The sequence below is a fragment of the Fusarium flagelliforme genome (assembly GCF_020744385.1).
Source record: "Fusarium flagelliforme strain FIESC 12 MPI-CAGE-AA-0113 chromosome Unknown B0J16scaffold_8, whole genome shotgun sequence".
Classification (NCBI taxonomy): domain Eukaryota; kingdom Fungi; phylum Ascomycota; class Sordariomycetes; order Hypocreales; family Nectriaceae; genus Fusarium; species Fusarium flagelliforme.
In genome coordinates, this window is record NW_025763510.1 from 668,710 (window position 1) to 692,440 (window position 23,731).

Genomic DNA, 23,731 nt, shown 5'->3' on the forward strand with positions numbered 1-23,731 from the left:
CCAATTCCTACACGGTACCTTTTTTGCCCTGCCCAACATAAGGTTTTTTCTTCAGATTCTATGGATATTCAAAGCCGGCTCCCCCCTCCAGTCTGTCGTCGAAAGTCCTTCTCTCTACATCACGCAACGCCCACTGCGGTGGCGCGGGCTGCTTTGCTCCCCTCTCATATACCCTCCGAGGATGTTTTAGTCGGCCGCACGCCAGATCAGGCTCCCGAGCCACCCCTGGCCACATGACTGCCATGGTAGAATTCAACATACCTCTGACCGCGGTCACGTATGTTGAGCAGGTCAAGGAGAATGGCCTCTGGTTTATTGACGTGGAAGGTTTACATCACGAGATCAACGTCCAGCAAATCATGCCTGCCTCAGGAGAGCACCTGGGCTGTGAGTGAGAACAAGACCTACTGACGTTAGCTTATGTTGGTCAACCTGGGTCATGGCAACAAAGCTGACCCAGCTTATAGGCATGCTGGCGACATGCTTCCGCCGAAATTTCCGGACAGCCGACCACGGCTAAAAGGCACTGAAACAGGCTCCGGGCGACGAACAGAGCCGATCGGAGGTCTCCAAGATAGTGAGAAATGCCGGCCGACCTCTCCAAGATAGTGAGAAGTGCAGGCCGGAGCGTCTATAAGACAGTGAGAAGTGCAACTGGCCAGTAGCGTAGCTGGACTCATAAGGGTTGTCGATCGATGGTTTCATCCCATTTAACCGCTGAGCAGCGAGTCACGGCGGGCTGACCAGACGAGCTTTGGACTCTGGGACCCGCAATCTGAATCCCATGTCGCATCTCCCCAGGCAGCCTTCGACCCTACAAGTTCACAAAGAGAAGTCCCCGATACCCTGGCGGCGTTTCTAGAGTCAAGCATGTTGCAGGTTTCGGCAAGAACCCAACAGACCATACAAACGACAACCACACTTCACAATGGCTGCCCATACAGTCCCCTTTTCTTGAAAGGCTTTGCTCGCGGCTCCAACGTTACCTTCCATCAAACAAGGTTTTCTTTACACCTTCAACAAAGGATCACACCTCCGCTGCCTACAGGGAGCCTTTCGTTTTACCCTGCCCCAACGTAAGGTTTTAGCTGAGCATAAAATGCCCTTCCTTGCTTGCTTTCTTCCGGTCTATCCCTCTTCACTCCACCAACATCAACAACATGCAGACGTCAGCCAACCACGATCTTCTTCTTCAAAAGGCCCCCTCAAGCAACGGCTGCAGTCATCTTCTGAGGAAAGACAGCTGTCTCTCCAGCTGACTTCAACGGTGGCAGTCACCTGCACCGATTCCCGCACCCCAGCCAGTGGATCCTGCTCTCTCTTCTACCGAGAACCACCTTCCTGCTACCCAACGGGGTCCTACTGAAAGGAATTACCTCTTCACAGAACCGTGCCCTTTCACAGGTTACTCTCGAGTTGCACCTCAAGCAGCGACTGAATGCGAAGCGAAGACTGGGATCCCAATTGTGAGCGACTCAGTCAAGCTCATGCAGTTTTCTGACTGTGAGTCGGCGGATACTTACTCACTGCGGGTTACCGGTCCACATTGCCCTCCAGAGAGGATCAAATCTTGAAAAACAAGGAGCCATCGACCGGTCACGTCTAGAGCACTTGGACGCCGCTCACTGCTAGATCTTAGCCAGAGCGTGCAGCCTGGATTTCGAAGCCCTTCTTATGTACTCAGATCCTGTGTCGGATCATCTCTGCCCTAGTTGTTGATAAGCTTGGACTGGAACAAAACATCCTACAGCTACATCATCCTGCAGCCACATCATCCTGCAACTACAACATCCTGCAGCTCCTTGGAATTTGCAGCAGGGTCGTAGTAGATGGTTCGAAGAATTATCCATGCAGCCCAGTCAAAGTCTTTTTCAGCTGAGGCAATCGCCTTCTTCCGGAGACTCTGGTAGCGTCGCATGTACCATTCGATTTCCAGTTCAGTTGCTGAGTGTGGATCGCGGAATGGGAGAGGAGTACAGGCTCTCGTTGTGCCTAACGGCGCAATCCGACAGCTCGGACCGAGGCGACTCAGGGAGCGAGCGATGACAAAGCTCGTCTATTGTTTTTGACAGTCCATGTAGGAATTAGACACAGCTGAGAAACTTCCAATTAGCGGTTTTCTTATTTGTCGCAAACGCCACGAGAACAACGAGATTCTCGGAACATACTTGGCCACGTGGCATGGGTCTGGGGCGGTGTACCACCAGCGGAATAACCGCTAGATAGACACTTCTTCCTCCCTCATCGACACAGCGCGTATCACTCCCCTGACGATCTCAGGCAGATATTCCTCGATTAGTCTCACCATCAGTCCCTCTCGCCAGGCCTCCCAGACCTGAAAGTACTAAGATCATATAACTCATCGTCTGGCAAGTGCAAATCTGCCTACATGGTTTACCGTCCAGTCATCGGGAAAATCCTTTCACTTGGTCAAATTTCAGCTATCAAGTCAGATCTCACAGGCATCACCCTCCCTGTCCTACCACTCCAGCTGCCCACGCACGCGATGATCCCGACGAGGATGAGAATGTGAGCCTGCACTTGAGACCACAGGCCTCAAGGCGGTCTGTACACACAAACAACAGTTTCTCTTGGAGGTCGACATCACGAAGCTTCTGGAACAATCATACATTCGAACGCTGCTCACCACACTCCTCCATTATAGGACCAGTAATCTTGGCGAGAATTGTACAGACATGAGCGGCAGCACGAAGACGTTTCCAGTCTCTCACTGAACCAGTGCCAGAGGCCCTGGAGGCACATGGACCAGAACCTGAAGTCCCTGTCACAAGGGCACCTGATGTTTGAGACGTACAGGCATCGCTAACATGATCTCAAGTTTCAATGCTCGCACACTGTCTCGTCGGGTAGTGCTGACCGGTCTCCTTGGATCTACCTCATTGATCCAAGTTGCCGATGCTATTCTTGGCTCGGGCGGTGTTGTGAGTATCTTCCTCCGGCCACAGCCAAGCTCCCAAGCCGCCCCTGGCGAGATGACTACCATGCACGGGTCAGACGAGCGATCCTGGACTGCAAGCTGCTTTATCGTTAAACGATATGAAGCCACCATGAGCAAGATACCGCTTGGTCGTACGCGGTTATCAACCTCTTGAAGTCATTGTGAGGGACTGCTAGTCTCAAGCGAGTTGAGTACGCCAGACGAATGTTGAAGGCATATCCCCAAGCCGATTATTGGAGAGCTGTTCCGTTCAGGAGACATCTTTTTGTTATTTCGCTGGCGTTGGAAGGGGAAGGTTGGGTCGGCAGCTAGGCGTTCAGGCAGTTCACAATAAAACGCACACGTCGACTGCTTTACTCTTTTTAGAAAATCGCTGTTGGTGGGAGTCTAAGCCAGATTTCAATGGCAATGTTTTCGATCTAGACCTATCAATCGGATTGCAAGACAATCTTGAGAAACTCAACTAAAAGGCGATAGCTCCCGGGCAAGCATAGATTCGAAAATAGAATACAAATTAATCAAACACGACACTCCCTAGCCCGCCCATCACTTGTCCTTAGTGTGTTTATATTTGAGATAGTCACCAATTCAAGAAAGAGCTGTGCCGTTAGAAAATCAGTTTTTTATTATACTGATTTCTGACTGTGACTAGTCTCGGTGTGACTGAGTGAGGATCTCTGTACATTGTGTTATTAGTCCCTATTTACGAGACGACCATGGAGGTGCAGATAGACAGGTTCCTTGGTGCGAGATGGCTTTCATCACTTCAATCTAGTGAACTCCGAGTCTGGACCTTAGAATTGTGGTATTCACATAGTCTAGAACTCTTCGCCTATTTCCCCTGGCTGTACAGGGACGGGTCGTTCAGATATCCAATGATTGCTATACGCGGATTAGGCAGGTCATTGGTGGGAAAGGTATAAAGTCTCAACTATGGCAATGCAGTTGAATCCTACGGAGCTATACTTCGCCCCATTGTTCGTTTATGTTCCAATCGGTAATCGCCCAGAAGATCCACCTAGGTTGGATACGGAGTGGATTCTATGCACAAGCCCCTTTGTCCAATGTCCGCTGGTGGTTTTGATAAGACCTTATCTTTGCAATGGAAGTTTGCTCCAGTGCTGATTTCAACAGCAAAGTTATACGTACGAAATGATGATCGTCCACTGGCAGTTTCTTTGACGTCTTTTCAGTCACTTGTACAAACAAACGTCTTTATCAGCAGCCGGGTCACTGCCGTCTGAGCCTCACCGCAATACAAATTCTGTACGGAGTACTCAAATGGAATGTCTCCTCCGTTGGCTGAATCCTTCCCGAAGCTAAACCAAAGTCCCCTCGGCAGATCCCACACATCAGACCAGGTCCGCGGGAGTGGCTGTGCTGAGTAATTCTATTTTCCCGGTGATATAGCCAATCATGTTGAGTAAGGAAGTGTCGGTTGCAAGGGCCGTTCAACCGAGGCCAATAGGACACAACGAGGTTGACCGACTTCAACTCGGCGAACTGAACATGTTGAGCATCAACAAATTCTTGTGATAGCGTGAAGGAGCCTATGTGCTATCGACATGCAAATATTTGTTGACATCAGTCTCGTTTGATCGAAAACACCAAGCTGTATCCTATTTACCATCCTCAATGTGGCGAGCGTCGGCCGCCTCAGAATGCTAAGCTTCTCGCCAAACCCATGCCCCTTCCAGACAGAATCCACTACACAACAACCTTGCAACTCCATCAAGATGCGTTGTCGCTTCCTTCCAGGGACCCCCAGCCCGCATAACAGAATCTCAATGGCCGCCCTACAACATCAACCCAATTCAAGAAGCTGGGTTATCCTCCCATGTTGCTTGGCATCATAGCCTCGGGGCGGAAGCAACGGGGCTTGCACGTGCACGACGGTTAATGGTATCCAGACAACATGGGACTTGAGTATGGGGTCTCGGAGAAAGGAAAAGGATAAAAGGTAGAGCTCCCGTCTACATCTCAGAGTCTGATCCTCGGCATTACAGTTCCAATTACAGTCTCATCACTTCAATTACAACCGCCAAAATGGTCAACTTCATCACCTCTCTCACCTTCCTCCTCACCGCCGCTACTTCCGTAGCCGCCGTCCCTCAAGACCTCAAGGCTCGCTCCGACACAACCTGCAGAGACGACCTCGGCGACGATTCCTTCGGCAGTGTACGTCCTCTCCCATCTCATTCTAACTCTGCACCAAACTAACACTCCTCAGGCCGCCGACGCCGTCTACTGCATCAACTACCTCGCCAGCCTCAACCAAGCCTGTGTCGGCCACGTCTCAGGCCAGGCATTCTGCAAGCGCGGCACCACCCAGATCACTGGTCTCACCCTTCGCGGTACCTCTTCTTCTTCTTGCAAGGATGTTGCTCGTGGTGCTGGTTTGATCATGGACAAGTGCACCAAGCCTGATGGACGAGTCAAGGGTGCGAACCCTGCTTGGGGTAACGGAAACCTGATCATCGATATTCGACACGTTTAAGCGTTGGAGACGGCATATAAAATAGACTTCTGGTATATAATTTGAGAATTGAATTTTTTTGTTCGTCCATGGTGTTTTGAAGGCTTGGTGTTTGGTGAAGCTAGGTTAGCTCTGATTGGCTGATCAAGTGCCGCCACAGATCTATGCCAGGAACTCAGTCTATCTTTTCAAGACTTTAAATGCAACTCTCACAATTCTCTCGACGTTGCGATACGATCGCATTATCGTCCTATTCAATCACTCTATGCAACCTTTCCACAGCAAGATTGCGGCTTCACCTTGAAGAAACGGTTTCTTTGAGTGAATTACCGCAATCTTCCAACTCCCATCCAAACTTCAACAAATCCATAACAATCAAATCAGCCTCACCCGCTACCAAATATAAGCATCAATACTACCACAACCCAAACCACCAATAGCAATGCTTACTACGGTGACATGCAAGTCCTTCATTCAGCCCCGTTTCACGTTTCGATGCTGACATCCGTGGATCCTTCGCCCCACAATCTCCGTGTCCGTGTCCGTGTCCGATCCTTCAAACCTCTACCTCTACCGCCGCGTTCCCATCGCGACCTAATCCGTATATCTTTTTTCTATCGTTCTTTACGCCAAGATGTCTACACCGGCGGTCTATTCGTCCCTTGAAAAAGAGGACCGTACGGATGAAAAAAGTCCCGGCTATGAAAACCAGCCTATTCCCGACTCTCAACAAAAAGACAATAAAAGACTTTATAAACTCGATTCCTGGCTAAGAGCCTATGTCATTATTCTTGGTATCTATCTCGCTGGCGCAATTTTCTGCGTCGCATGGTCTTACACAGGCGCCGTCCTCGACACCGATGCTTCAAAACGCCGTGTCTTCCGCACTTCCCCTTCGTTCCCAGTCGATCAACTCTACTCCGCCATAGCCCTCTCCGCACTTCTCACTCCAGCCGGTCTTTTCGTACAATTTGTAGTATGGGATTTCAGAAGACAGCATCTTTTTGCGCTGACCGCTCAACGCCCTGTGGCGGTCAAAGATCTTGATGATATTGCGGAGAGTTTAACATTGTTGACGTTGCCAACCGTGATCAAGTACTCTTGGTGGTATGGTGTTATGCATACTGCGTTGATTCTTACGAGAACTTTGCTTGTTCCTGTGGGAACGCTTATTCTTACGACTGGGCCTTATACGCATTGGAGAGATGGGACGGGTGTTGTTGGCCTTCCTGAGGCGGCGAAGACGAATGTTTCTTCTCTTTCAGCGGCCATGGGCGGCAGTCTGAATGGTAGCTTTTATCCTTCTCTATCGAAGAACGACACTTTCCTCTCTCAAACGGTCTTCACCTTCGTCGGCAGTCTCGTCTCTCAGAACGCCCTCGCCAACGTCGACTCAGGTATTCTTGGTCCTGTTCCAACACACAATCTCACATTCGCTACAAACACAACCTATCAGGGCCTTGTCTTCTTCAACTGGACCGCCAACTGCGAAGCAGCCACTGAAGTTAACTACACGTCTTATAAAGACGACGGCAACACAGTGTACAACTTTACGCTTCCGGATAAGAGTGTTGAGAGTATCGAGTTGCTATCTCAGGGTTCGCAACGAATCAGGCTCTGGAGTAATGCTACTCAACATGGCGAGCACAAGATTCCGACTTCTGGGACAACGTACTTCCTTTCTGCGACTAAGGCTATACCGAATATCAACGAAACAGCCCTCCGAAATCGAGGTGACGATGATAGTTTGGTCCAGACGAACAGCGGCGACTGGATCTCAAGAACAAAATGTACGCCTTCTCTTCAGTGGCTCGTCGGCTCATGTACCTTCAACGGAACAGTCATGACACAATGTATCGAAAAGCCCAACTCCAACAGAACAGCTCTTGACATCGATGCGCTCGATGCATTGAGTATGTACATGTCCGCCATACCATGGTACATTATCCGAAACCAAATTGGTATAGTGGATGATACTTTGGATACTCTCTACACCATTCCGACATCCAAGGACTTTGGCCACTTCTTTGGAAATATGGCCCATGCTATCGTTTCGATTACGACTGCGGGATACTTTGGCACGTCTGAAGTGGAGACTCTTTCCAAAGTCATTGAGACAGTTTACGTCGTGCGATGCAGTGTCCTGATCGCTGTGACTGTAATGCTCTTCTTGTCTGTCTTGGTCTCGGTCATCGATATTATTCGAAATCGTATAAAGCATCTTCCGCAGCTACAAGCTAGTTTCTTGGCAATTGCTCATGCTGCACGTGGACCGTGGTGGGATAATGAATTGTATGGATACAGGCCGTGGGATGCGACAAAGTCACGGAGTGCAGGAGAAGCGACGGTCATGTTTGGGTTAGATACCGAGGATCCGCGATACATCAGGCTTGCACCGACTGTTGCACCGATTCGTTGATTCCAATAGTTATTCAGATTCGCGAAATGGTGTCTGGTTCGTCGACGTCGAAGGTCTGCATTAAGAAGTTACAGTCAAACAAATCATGACTCCATCCAACAGCATCATGCGCGTCCAACACCACCAATGTGGTTCAGTTTATTCTCATATAATAAAAGCCGTTCATTCTAAGAACTTCCTAAGCTCGGTACTTTTGTGACCTTTCCTAAACAGGCACAAGTCTCATAGGCGTTCTCAGCCCTTGGCTCTACTGTAGTCATATCAAGGACATCCGATACCGAACTAACCCGCGCTTCCAGTCGGCTGGGTCAGGGGTCCCCCTGAGGTGTTGAGCTAATGTAGGCTATCGTGATCGGACCCTCCTCGGGAACCTGCAAGTGGTGGATGACTGGCCAGGTCATGATGGGGGTTGACCAAAGGTTGTCCAGCGGAGGGAAGACCTTGACTTGGGTTTCCAGCCGGATTCCCAGCCGGCATGACGTAAGATTGAGGAGGTTGTCCAGTGGGCATCTGGCCGGCAGATATTTTCTCGGCAGGGGCTTGCATGGTAGAACCTCTGTTGGCAGCAGCTCTTTTGCCAGCTTTTTTGTTAAAATCCCCGCTGTCGGGTTCTTGTGGTCGCAGAAGATGCGCGCCGCCCAACGCAAGGGTAGCGTGAGCTCCCTATGCGTGCTTCCTGGATGGCTGGTCGAGCCAGGACAGTCAGCTAAACGGTTCCTATGTTCCGGAAGAAGAATAACCCACCTACTTCTGGTAAATACTCTCAACATTAGAATGTGCAAGTAGCTCGGTGGCTTTCTTGGTTCCAATAATGTCCCGAAGCAGTGTACGATTCGGCGCGTTGGCGATCATAGCTTGTCCCGCAGGGGTTTGGACAAAGCTCTGGAATTCCCCAAGACGGGCTCCGAGACCGATAGCGGTACTCTCGATTCAAGACGGGCTCCGAGCTCGAGAGCGGTACTCTCGATCGACGGAGAAGTCTGTCCAGCTCATTCCCAGAAATACCACTGGTCATGGTTGAAGTAGTAGAAACGAAGCCCTGAGGAGGCGGACGTGGAGACCAGTGGAAGTTTCGGTCAAATCGATCTTCTCTTACTTCAGGATCAAAGTTTAGAGCCTGTGTTGGAGAAGAAAAATAATTCCGAGGTTGTTGAAGAATAAGACGAAATAGAGCAAGGAGAGGAAGGGTAGGAAGAAGAAGAGGAAGAGGAAGGCAAAAAAGAAGAGGAAGACGATGAAGAATATTGCGAAGGCTGTTGAGCTTGTTGGCGAGGCCCGGTACTTTGTCGTTTGCATATTTGGCCTTAGTGTTGAGGAGTTAGGGGTACGAAGTTGCGTCCGACCAGTTCGCGGAGGAGGGTACAGAAAAGAACGAGCCTTTTATTTCTAACGTCAGCATTATGAATCTTCGCATCACGTATCGACTACCTGCACTTCTCGAAACGCCCTGAGCAACAAGGGACTAGTGGTCGTGATTGCAAGTATCTGGAAGCTGTGAAGTCCCTTGTTAGCAAAGCAGCGTCAGAGACGCATATTGGCCAAGCTCACCTAAGTTGCTGCTCGAGTCGTGACAGTGGTAATCTTGTTTTGTATCTTAAACGTGCCCTCAAGGTAGGGAAAGAAGCACTGAGTCACTGGCGATGGCTGCTTAGTGGAGCATAAATTAGGAGGATAGCCCTGGCTTCTCGAGGAGACTTAAGTTAACATACCTACACAACCAACTTCTTACCTCTCAACAGTCGGTTAAGCGAAGTAACGTCCCCACGTAATCAGCCATGCAACATATCCTTTTGCAGTTTAGTGCAAGTGCTCGATGCTCCCCAGGCAGACTAGTCATGTGTAAGTCGCGGTTCCCGCGTGCCAGAGCTGCCAGTGCCCAGTTTCTAATCTCCCTCCCAGACAGCCAATCACTGTCTATTGTTTAGGATTGTCTTTTATCGTTCATAATTCCTTTCAGGCATCGGTATAAGGAAGGACGAACCTACCATTCCAACAGTATTATTCTCAATCTCCTTATTACGCATCATGGATAACGACTTGCACCAAGCTCCTATTGAGGAACGAGAAGTCTTCAATTTCAACGACATCCTTGAATGCCAGCCTCATCACGTCCTCTATCATGCTCTTCGAATCGGTTTGATCTCTTTCTCTCTGCAAGCCTTCCAGGAGAAATCCAACGGGCAGACTTTCTACCATTTCTACTTCGAGCTCAACGAAGACTTCACGCTCGTTGATAAGTTCAGCAAGACAGTCACAGTCTGCGGCTTGGCCTTGTGGATGGAGTGCAAGGAGGACAATGGAGGTAACCTCAACGTTCACTTCGTTATTAGGGAGCGTCCCTTCTACTCTCCTCTTGTTTCTTTCGAATTCACCCTCAAGGGTGCCGGCACGGGTCGTGAGAATAATCTAAACCTTCTCCATATTATCGGAGCTCTTCAGGGGAAATCTGAAGAACTTACAGACCTCCTTCCCGATGAGAGACTCTCCAACTTGCTCAGGTTCCGATTCTGACCTCTAACCCGAGTTGACGACGAACCCCGTGGCTACCGCGATGCCCTGTAGGTTCTTATCACATGTCATGCTTTTACAGTAACTAACATAATCTCAGTCTTCAGTGGTTCATTCGCCTACACAAGGTGGGCTACGTTGGATGGTCAACCTTGAGGCAGACGGTTGAGGACGTTGTTCTCAATTTCCAGGATAAGGAGGAGACTCCCACTATGCAGGCCGAGATGTTCTCCAACATCATTGGCCATAGGTTCACTGCCGACGGTTCCTTGGACGACGGCTTTCAGGTTGTAGAAGCAGTTCCAGTTCCCATCCGGCACGGGGTCTAGGTGACCCGTGACGAGTACCAGCGGGTTTACCATCACATGGCAGTGGGCATGCCATACGAACTTCTTTGGGCCAGCATCTGGGGCCAGGGACACTCTGAGGAATTCGAGACTCCTGAGGGTCATGACGATGGAGATGAGGACTATGAAGTTGCCTCCGATCAGTTTGATCTGGAGTGATATCTGGATATTGGCGGTCTTATACTCAACGAGTCCTAGAGTTGCCTACTAGCAGTCTAAGGATGTTCTTCCAGACTTTAGGATATCGCTTAGAAAGTGTCGTCTTCTCAGTAATGGAAAAGTTATGGCTTAAATACTTGAGCCAGGTCAAGCGGTCTCAGTTTTTATTACAATTGGCAAGGTCTTTGATGGAAGCAATATTGTATCGGAGCAGGGACGTAGGTGGAGTCACGGTAGTTTTGTAAGACAGTCCGTGGATATATCATACTTCAAGCTTCCTCAATTCACATTCCAGGGTTCTCTTGAGAGTCACAGTACCGCTGCAAGTTCATATAGTCTTGAAATGTATTACAAACACTTATAAGTGCGCCCCAGGCCCAAAGCTCTGCGGCTGTACAGCAAACTTCTTAGCATCATACCCCCTCGGCCAAATTCCATTCTTCCCCGGCGCAAGAATTCCCTTCGGATCAAGCGCATTCTTGATCGTCTCATTCAACTTCATCTGCGCATTGCCATTAAAGTTATACGTTTGCGCAATCTGATCCATCAGCGCCAGATGCGTCCTATACTCTCCCCATCCCTTCTTCGCAGCGTCATCGATAAGCGTGCTGATAAGTGAGTGTGCGCGTCTACATGAGTCGGGATCGAGACGATTGAAGACGAGGCAGACTATGTGGTGCATCTCGCGCATGCCTACTACGAAGGTGCCGATGAAGTCGAAGCCTGCTTCTTCGCAGCGCCGGCGGGTGATTTCGTATTGGGCTACTGCGTCGTCACCCGTTACTTTTGCGATGGGGGAGAAGAAGAGGTGGGCGCCGTTGGGAAGCCAGTTCCTGTGAGTAATTGGTCAGTATTGGGGACGCGATTGAGGTTGTGGTGACTTACACCCATTCTAGCTCTGTCATGGTGGGAATGCCCTGCAATGTGAGATCTCGTGTTTGAAGGACGACATTGTCAGGCATATCTTCGGGGAAGTAGAACTTTGCGCCAGGGATAGCAGAGAATGCGCCCTTGACTACTTCCCACATCACCTTTCGAATAGGCTCAGGTCCGTAGAGAGCGCCATAGAAGTTCCAGCGGCCTAGATTCAGCTTCTTCGCTATATCGTCCAGCTCTTTGTCGGTGAGAGGATACTTGGAGTCCGTGTACTTTTCTCGGTTCCCCTGACAATTGTGAGCTACTGTAAGAAGTAAGAGATGAAGGCGAGTACATACCATGACGGCTGCATCAAGAAGAATGTGTCGAACTGTAGGTACATTCTGCAATACCATTGATGTCCTAAGGGGTCGGATGATCTCAATGGCTTGATGAAGGTCTTCGTCCTTAGGTATAGTAATGAGATAAGACTGATAGCCGCCGGGGTTGACCATAAGCCAGATACCCATCTTGACGACAATGCCAAGAGAGGACTGAGTGAAGATGCCGTCGTTGTATGGCCCGAAGCCATAGTTGAAGAGTTGCCATGCTTCGTTTGGCTCTTGCTCGTGTGGAGGTGCGTTGGGGTCGGCGTTGGGATTTGGGAGAGCGCCCATTCCGGTGCGTACGAGGGTTCCGTCTGGAAGTACGACTGGTAGTGTGTTAGCACAATCCCCTGACGAGGTGGTGAGAGTTGCCCTTACCTTCCATACCACAATGCATCATGAAGTGATCACCTGTCTTGAGTCAGTATGTTAATCCTTAACTTCTAGTCGGCGTAATGTACCATATGGTGTATAGCCAACTCCTCTCTCAGTAGTGTTTCCTAAGACCGAGCCACCTCCAAGGTCAGGAACATCAATCCACAGCTTATCCCTCAACCCATTATCCACAAGGTACTGATGAAGATCCATATACGTGACACCAGGCTCAACAAGCGCATAAGCACCCTCAACGTCAACCTTGAGAACCTTATTCATGTGCTTCCCCAGATCAAGCCCAACGGACCCAGGGACTCTCGGCGCAGCACCGCCATAGCCGACATTTCTCCCGACAGAGAACGGCCAGAGAGGAATCTCGAACTTGTTGCAGAGCTTCACGATGGCTTGGACTTCAGGGACGTCGCGGGGGGTTATGGTCGCGGAGGAGACGAAGTGGTCGGCGTCGGTTATGTGGAACATGTCGTGGACTTTGCTGGGGTCTTTGTAGTCGTGCTTATTGAGCTGGGAGGGGGAGGATATGATGGTTACATTTTCTGAGCTGGTGATTTGGGTTACTTCTGTGATGAATTGGTGGAAGACTGAGGCTTCTATGCCTGGAGGCAGGACAAGGGGGTTTGCGGTAGCCATGGTTATGATAGTTCAAGGTATGAATGGAAAGAAGAGACGAAAGACAGGACAGGAGATCATAATGGAAGAATGGTGTGATTTAAATAATTTCTCGACATGGTGGATTTGCATATATTCTCCTGGTCCCTGAGAATACTGTGTAACAGCTCAGCCAATGAAGGGGTGCTAACTGTAACTCGTATTGGTAGAGGTGGGTGGAGGTGGGGAATTGTCCGACGAGCCAAGATCTGCACCGAGCAGGGAAGGGAAGGGATCAGCTCAAGGACCCTCCGATGTGCATCTGCAAAGAGTGCTATTTCTCTCAGAGTGTCAGACGAGTCAGAGAGGCATGGACTTTGTACTCCAATGACTCGATGTCATCACTGAGGGTAGAGTTGATGGAAAGCAGTCTGTGTAACACTGGACTCTGGCAAACAACAGGTGAAGTGCGCAACTTCTGAGAAATTACGCCTAAGTTCTGATTTGTCTAACTAGTCTTTCACAGACACACAACAAGTAAAAGTCTTGTAGCAATCACTTTCGCTTCCCGCTTTAAGACCATTTCCTTGATACATACCGAACCTCTCTGCCATCATCATCATCATCATCATCACAACTGCTCGGCCGATAGCAATCGACACACATCACTCATTCGAACCGAATTACCAGCTTTCCAGAAGTCTACCAACGTCAGTCAAGAGCCAAGAATGGAAAGCAAGGGTGATAACTTACAGTAGAGAACCTCTTGGCCAAATCATCCATCTGATCAAAGCTGACAGACTGCACAACAGGCTTCACAACCCCCCTCCGAACAAACTCCAGCGCCTCCATCGTCTCAGTCCTCGTACCAACCAAAGTCCCCAAGAGCTTGATCCCCTTATCAATAAGCGTCAAAGGATGCAGGTTCATCGCTTGATCAGGCGGCGGTATTCCCACGCAGACTAGAGTGCCGAAGACGGCGATTAGATCAAGAGCGCTCTGGTACGCCCTTCCTGATCCTGCTGTCACGATGACGGCCTTTGCTCCATCCTCGTTGGGAGTCAGTTTCTTGAACTCTGCTGGCGTGTCAGGGCTTGAACCGTCGAAGTAGGCATCGGCTCCCATTGCCAAGCAGGTATCCTTTGCGGCGCCGACGTCGATTGCTGCGACTCTATAGCCCATTGCTTTGGCGTATTGGATACCCAGACCACCTACACCACCGCCCGCTCCGACTATAGCAACCCATGACCCAGGCGTGGCCTCACATGCCTTCAATGCCTTATACGCTGTAACACCGCCACACAGAATCGGGGCGACAAGCTCATCCGACAGCGCAGGATCATCCGGGATAGCCAGAACATACCGTGCAGGCACAAGACAATACTCAGCAAACGTTCCATCCCACTTCCGTCCCGAGTTCTGCTGTTCCAAGCAGCGAACTTCACCGCCTGGTTCGAGACAGCAGGAACATCGTCCACAGACATCTCGAACCCAAGCAATTCCTACGCGGTCATCTACTTTGATGGTACTCGGGTCCACGCCTTCTCCGATCTGTGCAACGCGGCCTACACCTTCGTGGCCGAGGACATCACGGCAGGGACCTAGATATCCGGCTGCGAGGGCCATGTCAGTACCGCATACGCCGGTGGCAGAGAGCTTGATGAGTATCTCCCATGGCTGAGGCTTGGGAAGAGGAATTGACTGGATATCGAAACTGAATCCAGATTCAGAGCGCTGTATAGTAAGTGTCAGTTAACTTGGTTACTTGAGAGACTTGCTGACTTACAACCACTGTCGCAGCTCTATGATGGGTCTCCATGATTTGAGAACAAGAAAAGGCAAACACTTACAATCAATTGGCAAGTACCACAGCAGCCATCATCAAGCTAATAAACTAACAAGATAACCCATGTAGTTCCCAATTGCCGTTTCCCGCAAAGGAATACCGAGGGTGGACCTAGTCCGTCTGGATCGTGGGGATGCCGAACTAGTTTGCGGGGGTGGCAGATTTCCCGACGACCCTTGCAGCCTCCATCATCAGACAGAGTCAAGTGGCGACATCCAGTATCTTGACTTCAACAACTCAATCGATCCTAGTCCAAGCAGGGGTGTTCTCTTCTTCCGGCACCGAGACCCAGAATTGTACTGCACTGTCCGTATGCTCAGGTTATCAGAATTGGCCGCCAAGAGCATAAGAGACGAAATAAATTGGTCACCTTATGCGGTCTTAGACCGGGTTTTAGGTCACTTGATTTTGGTGCCCTAAGCCTTAGAGGATAATTCCTCTGTTACCCACCTGTGTCTACTTGACGATGGGTGAAGGCTCACTCCGTTGCGGTATCTGTTCCGCAGAGTTTGCGAAACAAGGTATGTGAAACTGTCATTGAACTCCAAGAGTCTATGTCGCTCACTAAGGACATCAATCAGATCATCTAAATCGACATCGTCTATCTCGTAAGTCAACAAGTCCCACTGAAGCCTTTCAACAGCTAACGTCCCCAAGACACAGACCAGCGTCAATTCCAATGTCAATTCTGCCCTCAAAGCTTCAACCGCCGGTAAGCTCACTTCATCCCCCAGTCACATCACCGTATCTCACATTGTTAGTGACGCCCTACTTCGACATTGGAGAACATGCGAAACCCGTCTCAAATCCGGTACATCGCCTCCAGTCCTACGGCCAAGTAAACGCGGCAGAAGACGCAATGCCTGCGAACGATGTGCGCAAGCCAAGAAGAAATGTACCGGGTCGGTGCCATGCCAATTGTGCATTGATCAGCGTCAGTCTTGTAGCCTGACTTCAACGACAACACCAGCGGCACCAGCCTCACAGGATTTTCCCTTGTCTCCTTCGTCATTCGTTATGGCCATGGGTTGGATGGGAGTTCCGTGTATGCGTATTCGCTTCTTGGCTGTGTTTACTTCTACGCATGGCATGGCCAATTCGTTCGAATGCGGTGATAGTCTCACGAGGAAAAGGATGATCTCAACGTCAAGACAAGCTTGTGATACTTTCTCATGGGCAGTATATGGATCCGTAACTACTTGGCCAACGCCGTCATGGACAGACTTGGGTATAGGACCACATCACCCAACATTGCCCTGTTCTCTTCCATTACAGAATTCTCTTATAGAGCCGACTTCCTTCGTTGACACAACCTCATGCTACGATATCGAGATCGCACCTACACACACTCTGGCGGCTAAATCCCAGGAGATCATCCTGGGCATCCTGAGCATCACAAACCTTTCTCGAAAACCCGACTTCAGCTCAACCCCGTCTTCCTTCGCACAGTTCTTCTCTCCAACCAACCTCGAGTCTTTCCTGGGTATATTCTTCCAGATCTGGTACCCCAACTGGCCCGTCCTCCACAAACCCACATTCTACGCGTCCCAAAGATCACCTCAACTGATAGCCGCCCTCTCACTGATCGGCGCATGTCTAAGTCCCGAACCCGATGATCAAGAGCAAGCAATCGCATTAATGGATACCCTGGAAGAGTGGATATTTTCGAGTCTAGAGCTTTGTGAAGATGCCGTTCATGGACCTCCTCAAGTCCGCGAAAGACTCGACCTTTTACAGGCCGCCTACGCCCTCGTCTTACTCATGAACTGGGAGGGATCCAAAGTACAAACAACGAGAGCCCGAAGAAGATACTTCTCGGAAATCGTCTCCGTCGCTCGAAGTCTGTATCCCTTTGCAATGCCACAGGATGATGCAACCGATGCGTGGGTGGACTTTGCGCTGCGAGAGGAGTGTATCCGCACTCTTCTATACATCTTCCTACTAGACTGTGCCTTCGTCATATTCCACAACTCGGTTCCACGCATGGTTATTAGCGAGTTGCGATTCCGTCTGGCGAGTTCCGAAGAACTCTTCCTTGCTCCCGGCCCTGAGGCCTGGGCAGCGCTTCAACCCCATTGCCATACTCAACGAACCACGCTGTATCAAGCAATTGATATGATGATGACTGATGAGATTGGTCCGGAGCAATGGAAGATCTTCGAGAAGATGAGTCTATTGAACATATTTACAATCATCAGCGGTAAGTGAACAGTAACGAAACAGTATCAGCCCAGTCACTAACCCATTCACAGCGTTCCATAACCTTATCTTCCACCACAATGGACCGAAGTCACCGACAATCACAAGAGGTCTAAGGAATTGGTTCCACGTCTGGTCAAACCGTGACTTCTCGACACTCGAAGACCGGCCCAACAACAATAAGATCGGTTTCTATTGCCATGCTGCTGAGTACTGGTGTCTTGCGATACTCTTTTGTCGACAGCACGAGCTTGGGTTGGATGCTCAAGGAATTGATGTGCCAAGGATGGCGAATGAGACATCGGACATGAGCGGGTTGCATAAGATGATTACTCAGTTTCAGGGTGTGGACTTCAGAGGGTTGCTGGCTTCATGACATTGTACTATAGTACTTCTGGATCAGGTAGGCCTCTTGGCCATGCGGTGAATGCGGTTATGGGGAGCGCATTTGAGGCGGAGCGTTGACTATCCTGTCGTTTCCGACATGCCCTATTGCGGAACTCATCAGACTGGGAAGAAGCTTGTTTCTTATGGCTGATCCATATGTCAAAGCATCACACTTTTTTGTCTTTTCTTTGCTGTTACCCAAGTTCTGTTAACTCTCATCGGAGCCAGGCTGTGCATGGTTTACTCAGAGTCTCTCATACTCCTTTGGTAACTCTCGATTGTTGACCCAAGCACCAACACCATCAGCAAACAACTCAGGTAATTGCAGATGCCAAGGGTGATAAGCATCTCGGACCACAACTGCCTCGTTCTTAACTCTCTTCTTCTGTCCGCCTTCTCGAAGCACCCTCCCCATATCTTTCACTGCATCGACCTGGTCCATCTTCCCTCCTGCAACAACACAAGTCCGAACTCCAGAATCAGCAACAGCCTTCACATGTTCCATGTCAAATGCACTAAGTTCCTTTCTCATGGCTGCATCTCTTTCTGGTGACTTGTTCTTCTCCTGCTCAGCCATCCAGTCTTCGTAGTCAATTCCTTGCTTCTTGAGTGCCATCTCTGTCAAACCAGGGATGTTCTGTATACTGTTCACAATCCACATCGCCGTTGGCCTTGCCATAACCCATTTGAAGAGCCCTCGATACGGGTATCCGCCCGTTGCAAAGGTCGATAGCACAGCATCTGGGTAGCGTGAGGTGAGGACCAAGGCGACAAAGGCACCTAAAGAGAACCCAACGACATGCGCTTTGCCAGTGTGTGCACGATTGCGGATGACTTCCTTTACTTCATCGGCTGCCTTTTCGAGTGTGAAAGGTCCGACATCATGAGATCCGGAGTGCATTGGTAAGTCGAGGAGTATGAGGTGGTAGGATGCCATTGCCTGCTGGCGAGCCACCAATCTCCATTCGATATGGCTTCCTCCTCCACCATGCAGAAACACTATCGATTCATCCTTATCTTTGTTAAGTTCTTCGTAGTAGAGCATTCTGGTTGCGTGTGACAAATAAGATGTGGTCTGTGAGTTTATAGTGACGGGTGTGTACGGATATGAAGGCTGCCAATACCAGATCAATCAAGGTCAAATCAGGATCGATGTAGGCACATTCACTGTGACAGCCTCGGGAGGAGTCAGATGTTACATCACAAAGTCAATGGAATTCATGTGAATCGAGTGAATTGCACTCTTATGTGACGACTCGGCACGAAAGTTCCGAGTCACTCCTATGTCATCGCTAGTATAGGGTAACACGTTGCGCATTGGGTTCGTGATAAGGAACCATGTTAAATGTTAAGCGATATGCATGTGTGTGGACTCGAAGATGCGGGGATTAGTTCATCTAACTTGAAAAGACAAAAATACCCTTTGAATACTTTAACCCTCAGCTCTGTTGCCATCAAATTGTCTATCGAAAGTTACATTCCATCGCGTTAAATTTAGCATTGCCCACTGCGGCTGAATGAACCAGGGGTATCCAAGCCATCAGCACGTGGACCCACCCCCGTCACGAGCTACCCCAGGTCCTCTGAAGCTTCAACTCTCAGCTGCCTTCTCCTTCCTCCCTCCTATAACCGCGTCGTTCTTTGCCTCCCAGCAAAGATATTGACTCGACCGCAGACATGCCTGGCTCTAGACTCCGCGATATCAGCGGATATCTGATCCTGCTGATCGCCATTACGACTTTGGGATCACTCCAGTTCGGTTTCCACTTGGTACGCTACGATGATCACCAACGCCAGGACCACGAACTAACAGATGTAGGCCGAACTCAACGCTCCTCAAGATGTTATTACGTGCCGCAAGAAATCGATTTCCGCCCTCGATAAGATCAAGGGAATGATCCATAAGAAGCCGGTCGAAGATTATGGCTTCATGTCCCATTGTATTCCCATGGACGAAGCTCAGTTCGCAACTATATCTTCAATATTCACCTTGGGAGGACTACTGGGAGCATTGACATCGGGTCCTTTCTCGTCTAAGCGCGGTCGCCTTCCTGCGATGCGGATTACTGGTCTGATGTACCTCTTTGGAGCTGCTATCGAGACTATTTCTGGAAGTGTCTTTGTCATGGCACTCGGTCGCCTTTTCTCTGGTATTGGTGCTGGAGCTTCGACTGTCGTGGTTCCTTTATACATCAGCGAGATCGCACCACCGAACGAACGAGGACTGTTTGGTTTCATGACGCAGATCTCCATCAACGTCGGTATTCTGGCAGTCCAGACACTGGGATACTTCCTAAGCTACGGAACTGCTTGGCGTTGGATCCTTGGAACTGGTGTCTTTATTGCGACAGCCCAGACCTTGGGCCTCTTCGTTGTACCAGAGAGTCCCTCATGGTTGGCTGCCAATGGAGATGGAACAAAGGCCAAGCGAACTCTGCAGAGGATCCGCGGCAACGGCTACGACATCAACGAGGAGACCGAGTCCTGGAACGCCGATGAACGAGATGCCACCGAGGAAGATGGACTTCTTCAGCCTGATAGTGTCTCTGAATTGTCGACTAAGAACCGCGTGGAGCATCTTGGCTTCTTCCAGGTTCTCAAGGATCCTGATACCAGACCCGCCATTATTGCTGTAGTTGGAATCATGTTTGTCCAGCAGCTTTGCGGAGTCAACTCGATCATCATGTACTCCGTTTCTCTCCTCGCTGACCTACTTCCCATCTCTTCAGCTCTTCTTACCATTCTCATTTCCGTGGTCAACCTTGTCACCACTGTCGCTTGCGCTCCTCTCCCCGATCGTCTTGGTCGCAAGACTTGCTTGCTTGCATCCATCGTCGGCCAAGGAACCAGCGCCTTCATTCTGGCGCTTTCGATTGTGTTCGGGGCCAAGATTATCTCAGCTATCGCTGTCGTGGCTTTCGTCGGTTTCTTCGCTGTTGGTCTCGGCCCAGTACCATTCCTGCTCGCCTCGGAACTGGTTGGACAAGAGGCCGTTGGAGCTACTCAGAGTTGGTGCCTCGCAGCCAACTACGTGGCAACCTTCCTTGTTGCCCAGTTCTTCCCCATCATTAACACAGCTCTTAACAACGTGCTGGGTGGTCATGGATGGGTATACTTTATCTTTGCTGCCCTCGCGGCTGGATCATTCATCTTTGTGTTCTGGAAGGTCCCGGAGACAAAGGGTAAGAAGGACGTCGACGAGGTTTGGGGCAGGACAAGGCGCGTTGACTAGAAGTCTATGACACCACTCTACGTTCCTGACTGATCTATGGGCTACTTTGCATTCACAGGACCGGATGGGATTTAATTGCGTGTGGAAAGAAGCGGTCGCTTGTATTCATGAAGCAAGATATTTAGACCTTTGCAGCGATTCCGCAGATAGGACGAAGGAGGAATATTTATCGGAAGGCTCGCTTGCTGCGGATCATCTGCTCCAATTGCATGATACCAGCCTTGACTCCGTCAATGATGTAGACGAGGTCACCATCAGCCTTGCCATATTCCTCGATGGCAGTTGAGCGGATAATACCCTCCAAACCAGCCATACCACCACAGCCCATGACAACACAGTTGACTTGACCTTGATCAAGAAGGTTTCGGGTAGCTTCTTTGAGCTTCTCCTTAACCTTCTCTGGTGAAACGGTATGGAAGTCACCTGCTGTGAGACCAGAGGAGTAGACACCGGCGAACTTGCTGTTAACGCCGTCCTTCTCCTGGCCGAGGTACTTCTTGACACCGTCGGTCAGATGATCCTCCCAGAACTTTCCAGTCGTGACAATTCCCCATTTGCCACCGTTCTCGGCTGCAGACACGAGTGAGATGGATGTGAGGATGCTCGCTTCAAAAATACCAGTAACAGCAAGATGGCGGAACCGGGTCAGCTTGTGGACTAGAGAGTGAACACTGAAGCACGCAACCAGAACGGCGTCGTACTTATCCGACGCGAGCTCCTCCTCAATCTTGGAGTCGTCCAGAACTGCCTGAGTGCTGCGGTCGATGCCCTCTTGATCGTTGATGCTGTCGGGAGCGGAGTGAGGGGGAGCAGTATAAGTGAAAATCTCAACTGACTTTTATAACAATCAGCCTGTGTTGTAATTTAGACTCTTTTTGTGTATCTTTTCATACATCTGGCATTGACATATGGCGAATGGCATTGGCCATGCCTTCAGTCATGGTGGTGGAACAGTTCGGGTTGAGGACCAGAATGCGGAGATTCCGCCTCAGGAAGCTAATTTCGGACATTGCGAGAACTTGTGAGCGAGCTGAATATAGTCAAATGTGGCAGTTTAGAACCATTCAAGTCCTAAAAGACAATATTTTTGAGCTGTTTCTCAAGAGGGGTCGTGTCGTTCTACATGACAATTCATAATGGAGTCGTTCAAGGCATCGCGGGGCGCCACGTGATCCGCCTCAGCCACTGAACCTCTGAGGTGACGACGGTCGGGGACGCGAACCCCACTACTGACGACCACCTCAACCTCCTCTAAGCTGAGCTGCTGGTGATAGCAACTCGACACCTCCTCGGCCTCTCAACCACCGAATTTACTTGTTTCTCCTCTTTATACAGTAAATATGTCCCATCCTCCACCCATTGGTAAGCTTCACTTTCTCCCGCATTGAGCTTATGGAGCTCCCCCCAAGCTGACCTCATCTCTACCGCTTAGTCCTCGACGGAGGTACCGGTTTCCTCAAGGTCGGATATGCCGCGCAGAACTTCCCCGAGCATCAATACCCTTCCATCGTCGGCCGACCGATCCTGCGTTCAGAGGAGCAGACCGATAGCGATGTTGTCATCAAGGATATCATGTGCGGTGACGAGGCCGCCGCCGCTCGAACTATGCTCCAGATCAGCTACCCCATGGAGAACGGTATCGTCAAGAAGTGGGACGACATGGAGCATCTCTGGGATTACACCTTCCACGAGAAGCTCAAGGTCGATACTCAGGGCCAGAAGATTCTCTTGACAGAGCCTCCCATGAACCCCCTTAAGAACCGGGAGAAGATGTGCGAGGTTATGTTTGATAGATATGGATTCGGCGGTGTCTACGTTGCAATTCAGGCCGTTTTGGCTCTTTACGCCCAAGGTAACCATCAGACATAAATTTCCGAGCTTAAAGGCGCAATTGGAAGCTAATACATGCGGTGTAGGTCTCAGCTCCGGTGTCGTGGTCGACTCTGGTGACGGTGTCACACACATTGTCCCCGTCTACGAATCCGTCGTGCTCAACCACCTTACGAAGCGATTAGATGTTGCCGGCCGAGACGTCACGCGCAACCTGATCAAGCTGCTGCTGCGCCGCGGCTACGCTCTCAACCGAACCGCCGATTTCGAGACCGTCCGCCAGATCAAGGAGAAGCTATGCTACGTTTCGTACGACCTCGAGCTCGACAAGGCCCTGAGCGAGGATACCACTGTTCTCGTCGAGGATTACACGCTGCCGGACGGACGTGTGATCCGTGTGGGCAGCGAGCGTTTCGAGGCGCCCGAGTGCCTGTTCCAGCCTCACCTCGTCGACAGCGAGTCCCCCGGTCTGGGCGAGTTCCTCTTCAACACGATCCAATCTGCCGACGTGGACATCCGCTCGTCCCTGTTCAAGGCGATTGTGCTCTCTGGTGGAAGCAGCATGTACCCCGGTCTTCCTTCACGACTGGAGAAGGAGCTCAAGCAGCTGTGGCTCACACGGGCGCTGCAGGGCAACCCGGAGCGCCTGAGCAAGTTCAAGGTGCGGATAGAAGATCCCCCGCGACGCCGACACATGGTGTTCCTTGGTGGTGCGGTGTTGGCCAACATTATGGCGGACAAGGAGAGCATGTGGGTTACCAAGGCGGAGTGGGAGGAGGAGGGTACTAGAGTGCTTGAGAAGCTAGGGCCGCGATAGATGAGAAGAGGACGAAGCGTCTGAGCGAGCGTTACATATGGGGGGATTAGTATTTTGCGTTGAGTTTAGTGCAAGGTAGACAGCAAGAAAAGACTTTATGATCAGTGGCTTGTTCTGTAAGGTTAAAGTGAATCCCCCAATTGGATCAACTGACCTATAAATACCGGTTATAAAAGTATATTAGTTTGTCTCTAGAATAAGATATCACGACGGAGCTTGGATAGTCTCAAGTTCATTCCAAGCAATAGTCAACCATCACCAAGACTGACCTTATGTTGGTCTTGATATGCAATCCAGCTTAGTCATCGCTCAACAGGACAATCAGTCGCA

At 50.2% G+C, this 23,731-nt stretch overlaps 10 protein-coding genes across 10 annotated transcripts; 6 read left to right on the forward strand and 4 right to left on the reverse strand.

The window, feature by feature from the left end:
- The first annotated feature begins 4,848 nt into the window (after positions 1 to 4,848).
- On the forward strand, positions 4,849 to 5,640 carry B0J16DRAFT_189281 (uncharacterized protein). Its single transcript, XM_046122766.1, has 2 exons — positions 4,849 to 5,137; positions 5,190 to 5,640. The coding sequence occupies exons 1-2, from the start codon at positions 5,006 to 5,008 to the stop codon at positions 5,454 to 5,456; spliced, it is 399 nt and encodes a 132-aa protein (XP_045977699.1). The 5' UTR covers positions 4,849 to 5,005; the 3' UTR covers positions 5,457 to 5,640.
- A 416-nt stretch (positions 5,641 to 6,056) lies between these two features.
- On the forward strand, positions 6,057 to 8,026 carry B0J16DRAFT_349949 (uncharacterized protein). The gene has a single exon (XM_046128990.1). The coding sequence runs from the start codon at positions 6,070 to 6,072 to the stop codon at positions 7,852 to 7,854; it is 1,785 nt and encodes a 594-aa protein (XP_045977700.1). The 5' UTR covers positions 6,057 to 6,069; the 3' UTR covers positions 7,855 to 8,026.
- Positions 8,027 to 9,879: 1,853 nt separating this feature from the next.
- Positions 9,880 to 10,868, forward strand: B0J16DRAFT_389244 (uncharacterized protein; the record flags this gene model as incomplete). The annotated part of the gene is made up of 3 exons (XM_046131802.1): positions 9,880 to 10,352; positions 10,463 to 10,652; positions 10,707 to 10,868. 3 exons carry the CDS (start codon positions 9,880 to 9,882, stop codon positions 10,866 to 10,868), a joined length of 825 nt encoding a protein of 274 aa, XP_045977701.1.
- Positions 10,869 to 11,226: 358 nt separating this feature from the next.
- Positions 11,227 to 13,191, reverse strand: B0J16DRAFT_405775 (vanillyl alcohol oxidase; the record flags this gene model as incomplete). The annotated part of the gene is made up of 5 exons (XM_046132918.1): positions 12,571 to 13,191; positions 12,488 to 12,520; positions 12,083 to 12,435; positions 11,754 to 12,031; positions 11,227 to 11,701 (listed from the first exon to the last, which is right to left on the reverse strand). Exons 1-5 carry the CDS (start codon positions 13,130 to 13,132, stop codon positions 11,227 to 11,229), a joined length of 1,701 nt encoding a protein of 566 aa, XP_045977702.1. The 5' UTR covers positions 13,133 to 13,191.
- A 391-nt stretch (positions 13,192 to 13,582) lies between these two features.
- On the reverse strand, positions 13,583 to 15,035 carry B0J16DRAFT_418667 (chaperonin 10-like protein). Its single transcript, XM_046133786.1, has 3 exons — positions 14,877 to 15,035; positions 13,844 to 14,824; positions 13,583 to 13,792 (listed from the first exon to the last, which is right to left on the reverse strand). Exons 1-3 carry the CDS (start codon positions 14,907 to 14,909, stop codon positions 13,760 to 13,762), a joined length of 1,047 nt encoding a protein of 348 aa, XP_045977703.1. The 5' UTR covers positions 14,910 to 15,035; the 3' UTR covers positions 13,583 to 13,759.
- Positions 15,036 to 15,402: 367 nt separating this feature from the next.
- B0J16DRAFT_389247 (uncharacterized protein) lies at positions 15,403 to 17,511 on the forward strand (the record flags this gene model as incomplete). Its single annotated transcript, XM_046131803.1, has 5 exons — positions 15,403 to 15,457; positions 15,580 to 15,648; positions 15,698 to 15,838; positions 16,225 to 17,136; positions 17,189 to 17,511. 5 exons carry the CDS (start codon positions 15,403 to 15,405, stop codon positions 17,509 to 17,511), a joined length of 1,500 nt encoding a protein of 499 aa, XP_045977704.1.
- A 91-nt stretch (positions 17,512 to 17,602) lies between these two features.
- Positions 17,603 to 18,800, reverse strand: B0J16DRAFT_189303 (Alpha/Beta hydrolase protein). The gene has a single exon (XM_046122767.1). The coding sequence runs from the start codon at positions 18,565 to 18,567 to the stop codon at positions 17,767 to 17,769; it is 801 nt and encodes a 266-aa protein (XP_045977705.1). The 5' UTR covers positions 18,568 to 18,800; the 3' UTR covers positions 17,603 to 17,766.
- A 399-nt stretch (positions 18,801 to 19,199) lies between these two features.
- Positions 19,200 to 20,754, forward strand: B0J16DRAFT_389249 (general substrate transporter; the record flags this gene model as incomplete). The annotated part of the gene is made up of 2 exons (XM_046131804.1): positions 19,200 to 19,292; positions 19,342 to 20,754. The coding sequence occupies 2 exons, from the start codon at positions 19,200 to 19,202 to the stop codon at positions 20,752 to 20,754; spliced, it is 1,506 nt and encodes a 501-aa protein (XP_045977706.1).
- A 166-nt stretch (positions 20,755 to 20,920) lies between these two features.
- On the reverse strand, positions 20,921 to 21,764 carry B0J16DRAFT_276049 (Asp/Glu/hydantoin racemase; the record flags this gene model as incomplete). The annotated part of the gene is made up of 2 exons (XM_046123725.1): positions 20,921 to 21,589; positions 21,648 to 21,764. The coding sequence occupies 2 exons, from the start codon at positions 21,762 to 21,764 to the stop codon at positions 20,921 to 20,923; spliced, it is 786 nt and encodes a 261-aa protein (XP_045977707.1).
- Positions 21,765 to 21,990: 226 nt separating this feature from the next.
- B0J16DRAFT_349957 (actin family) lies at positions 21,991 to 23,563 on the forward strand. Its single transcript, XM_046128991.1, has 3 exons — positions 21,991 to 22,116; positions 22,187 to 22,606; positions 22,671 to 23,563. The coding sequence occupies exons 1-3, from the start codon at positions 22,095 to 22,097 to the stop codon at positions 23,399 to 23,401; spliced, it is 1,173 nt and encodes a 390-aa protein (XP_045977708.1). The 5' UTR covers positions 21,991 to 22,094; the 3' UTR covers positions 23,402 to 23,563.
- The last annotated feature ends 168 nt before the right edge of the window (positions 23,564 to 23,731 follow it).

Coding starts and splice junctions, on each gene's coding strand:
- B0J16DRAFT_189281 (XM_046122766.1), top strand. CDS start 5,006: ATGGTCAACTTCATCACCTCTCTCACCTTCCTCCTCACCGCCGCTACT. Junction 5,138..5,189: donor GCGACGATTCCTTCGGCAGT/GTACGTCCTCTC, acceptor AACACTCCTCAG/GCCGCCGACGCCGTCTACTG.
- B0J16DRAFT_349949 (XM_046128990.1), top strand. CDS start 6,070: ATGTCTACACCGGCGGTCTATTCGTCCCTTGAAAAAGAGGACCGTACG.
- B0J16DRAFT_418667 (XM_046133786.1), bottom strand. CDS start 14,909: ATGGAGACCCATCATAGAGCTGCGACAGTGGTT. Junction 14,825..14,876: donor ATAGAGCTGCGACAGTGGTT/GTAAGTCAGCAA, acceptor CTTACTATACAG/CGCTCTGAATCTGGATTCAG. Junction 13,793..13,843: donor TGGCCAAGAGGTTCTCTACT/GTAAGTTATCAC, acceptor TGACGTTGGTAG/ACTTCTGGAAAGCTGGTAAT.
- B0J16DRAFT_189303 (XM_046122767.1), bottom strand. CDS start 18,567: ATGCTCTACTACGAAGAACTTAACAAAGATAAGGATGAATCGATAGTG.
- B0J16DRAFT_349957 (XM_046128991.1), top strand. CDS start 22,095: ATGTCCCATCCTCCACCCATTG. Junction 22,117..22,186: donor GTCCCATCCTCCACCCATTG/GTAAGCTTCACT, acceptor TCTACCGCTTAG/TCCTCGACGGAGGTACCGGT. Junction 22,607..22,670: donor TTTGGCTCTTTACGCCCAAG/GTAACCATCAGA, acceptor CATGCGGTGTAG/GTCTCAGCTCCGGTGTCGTG.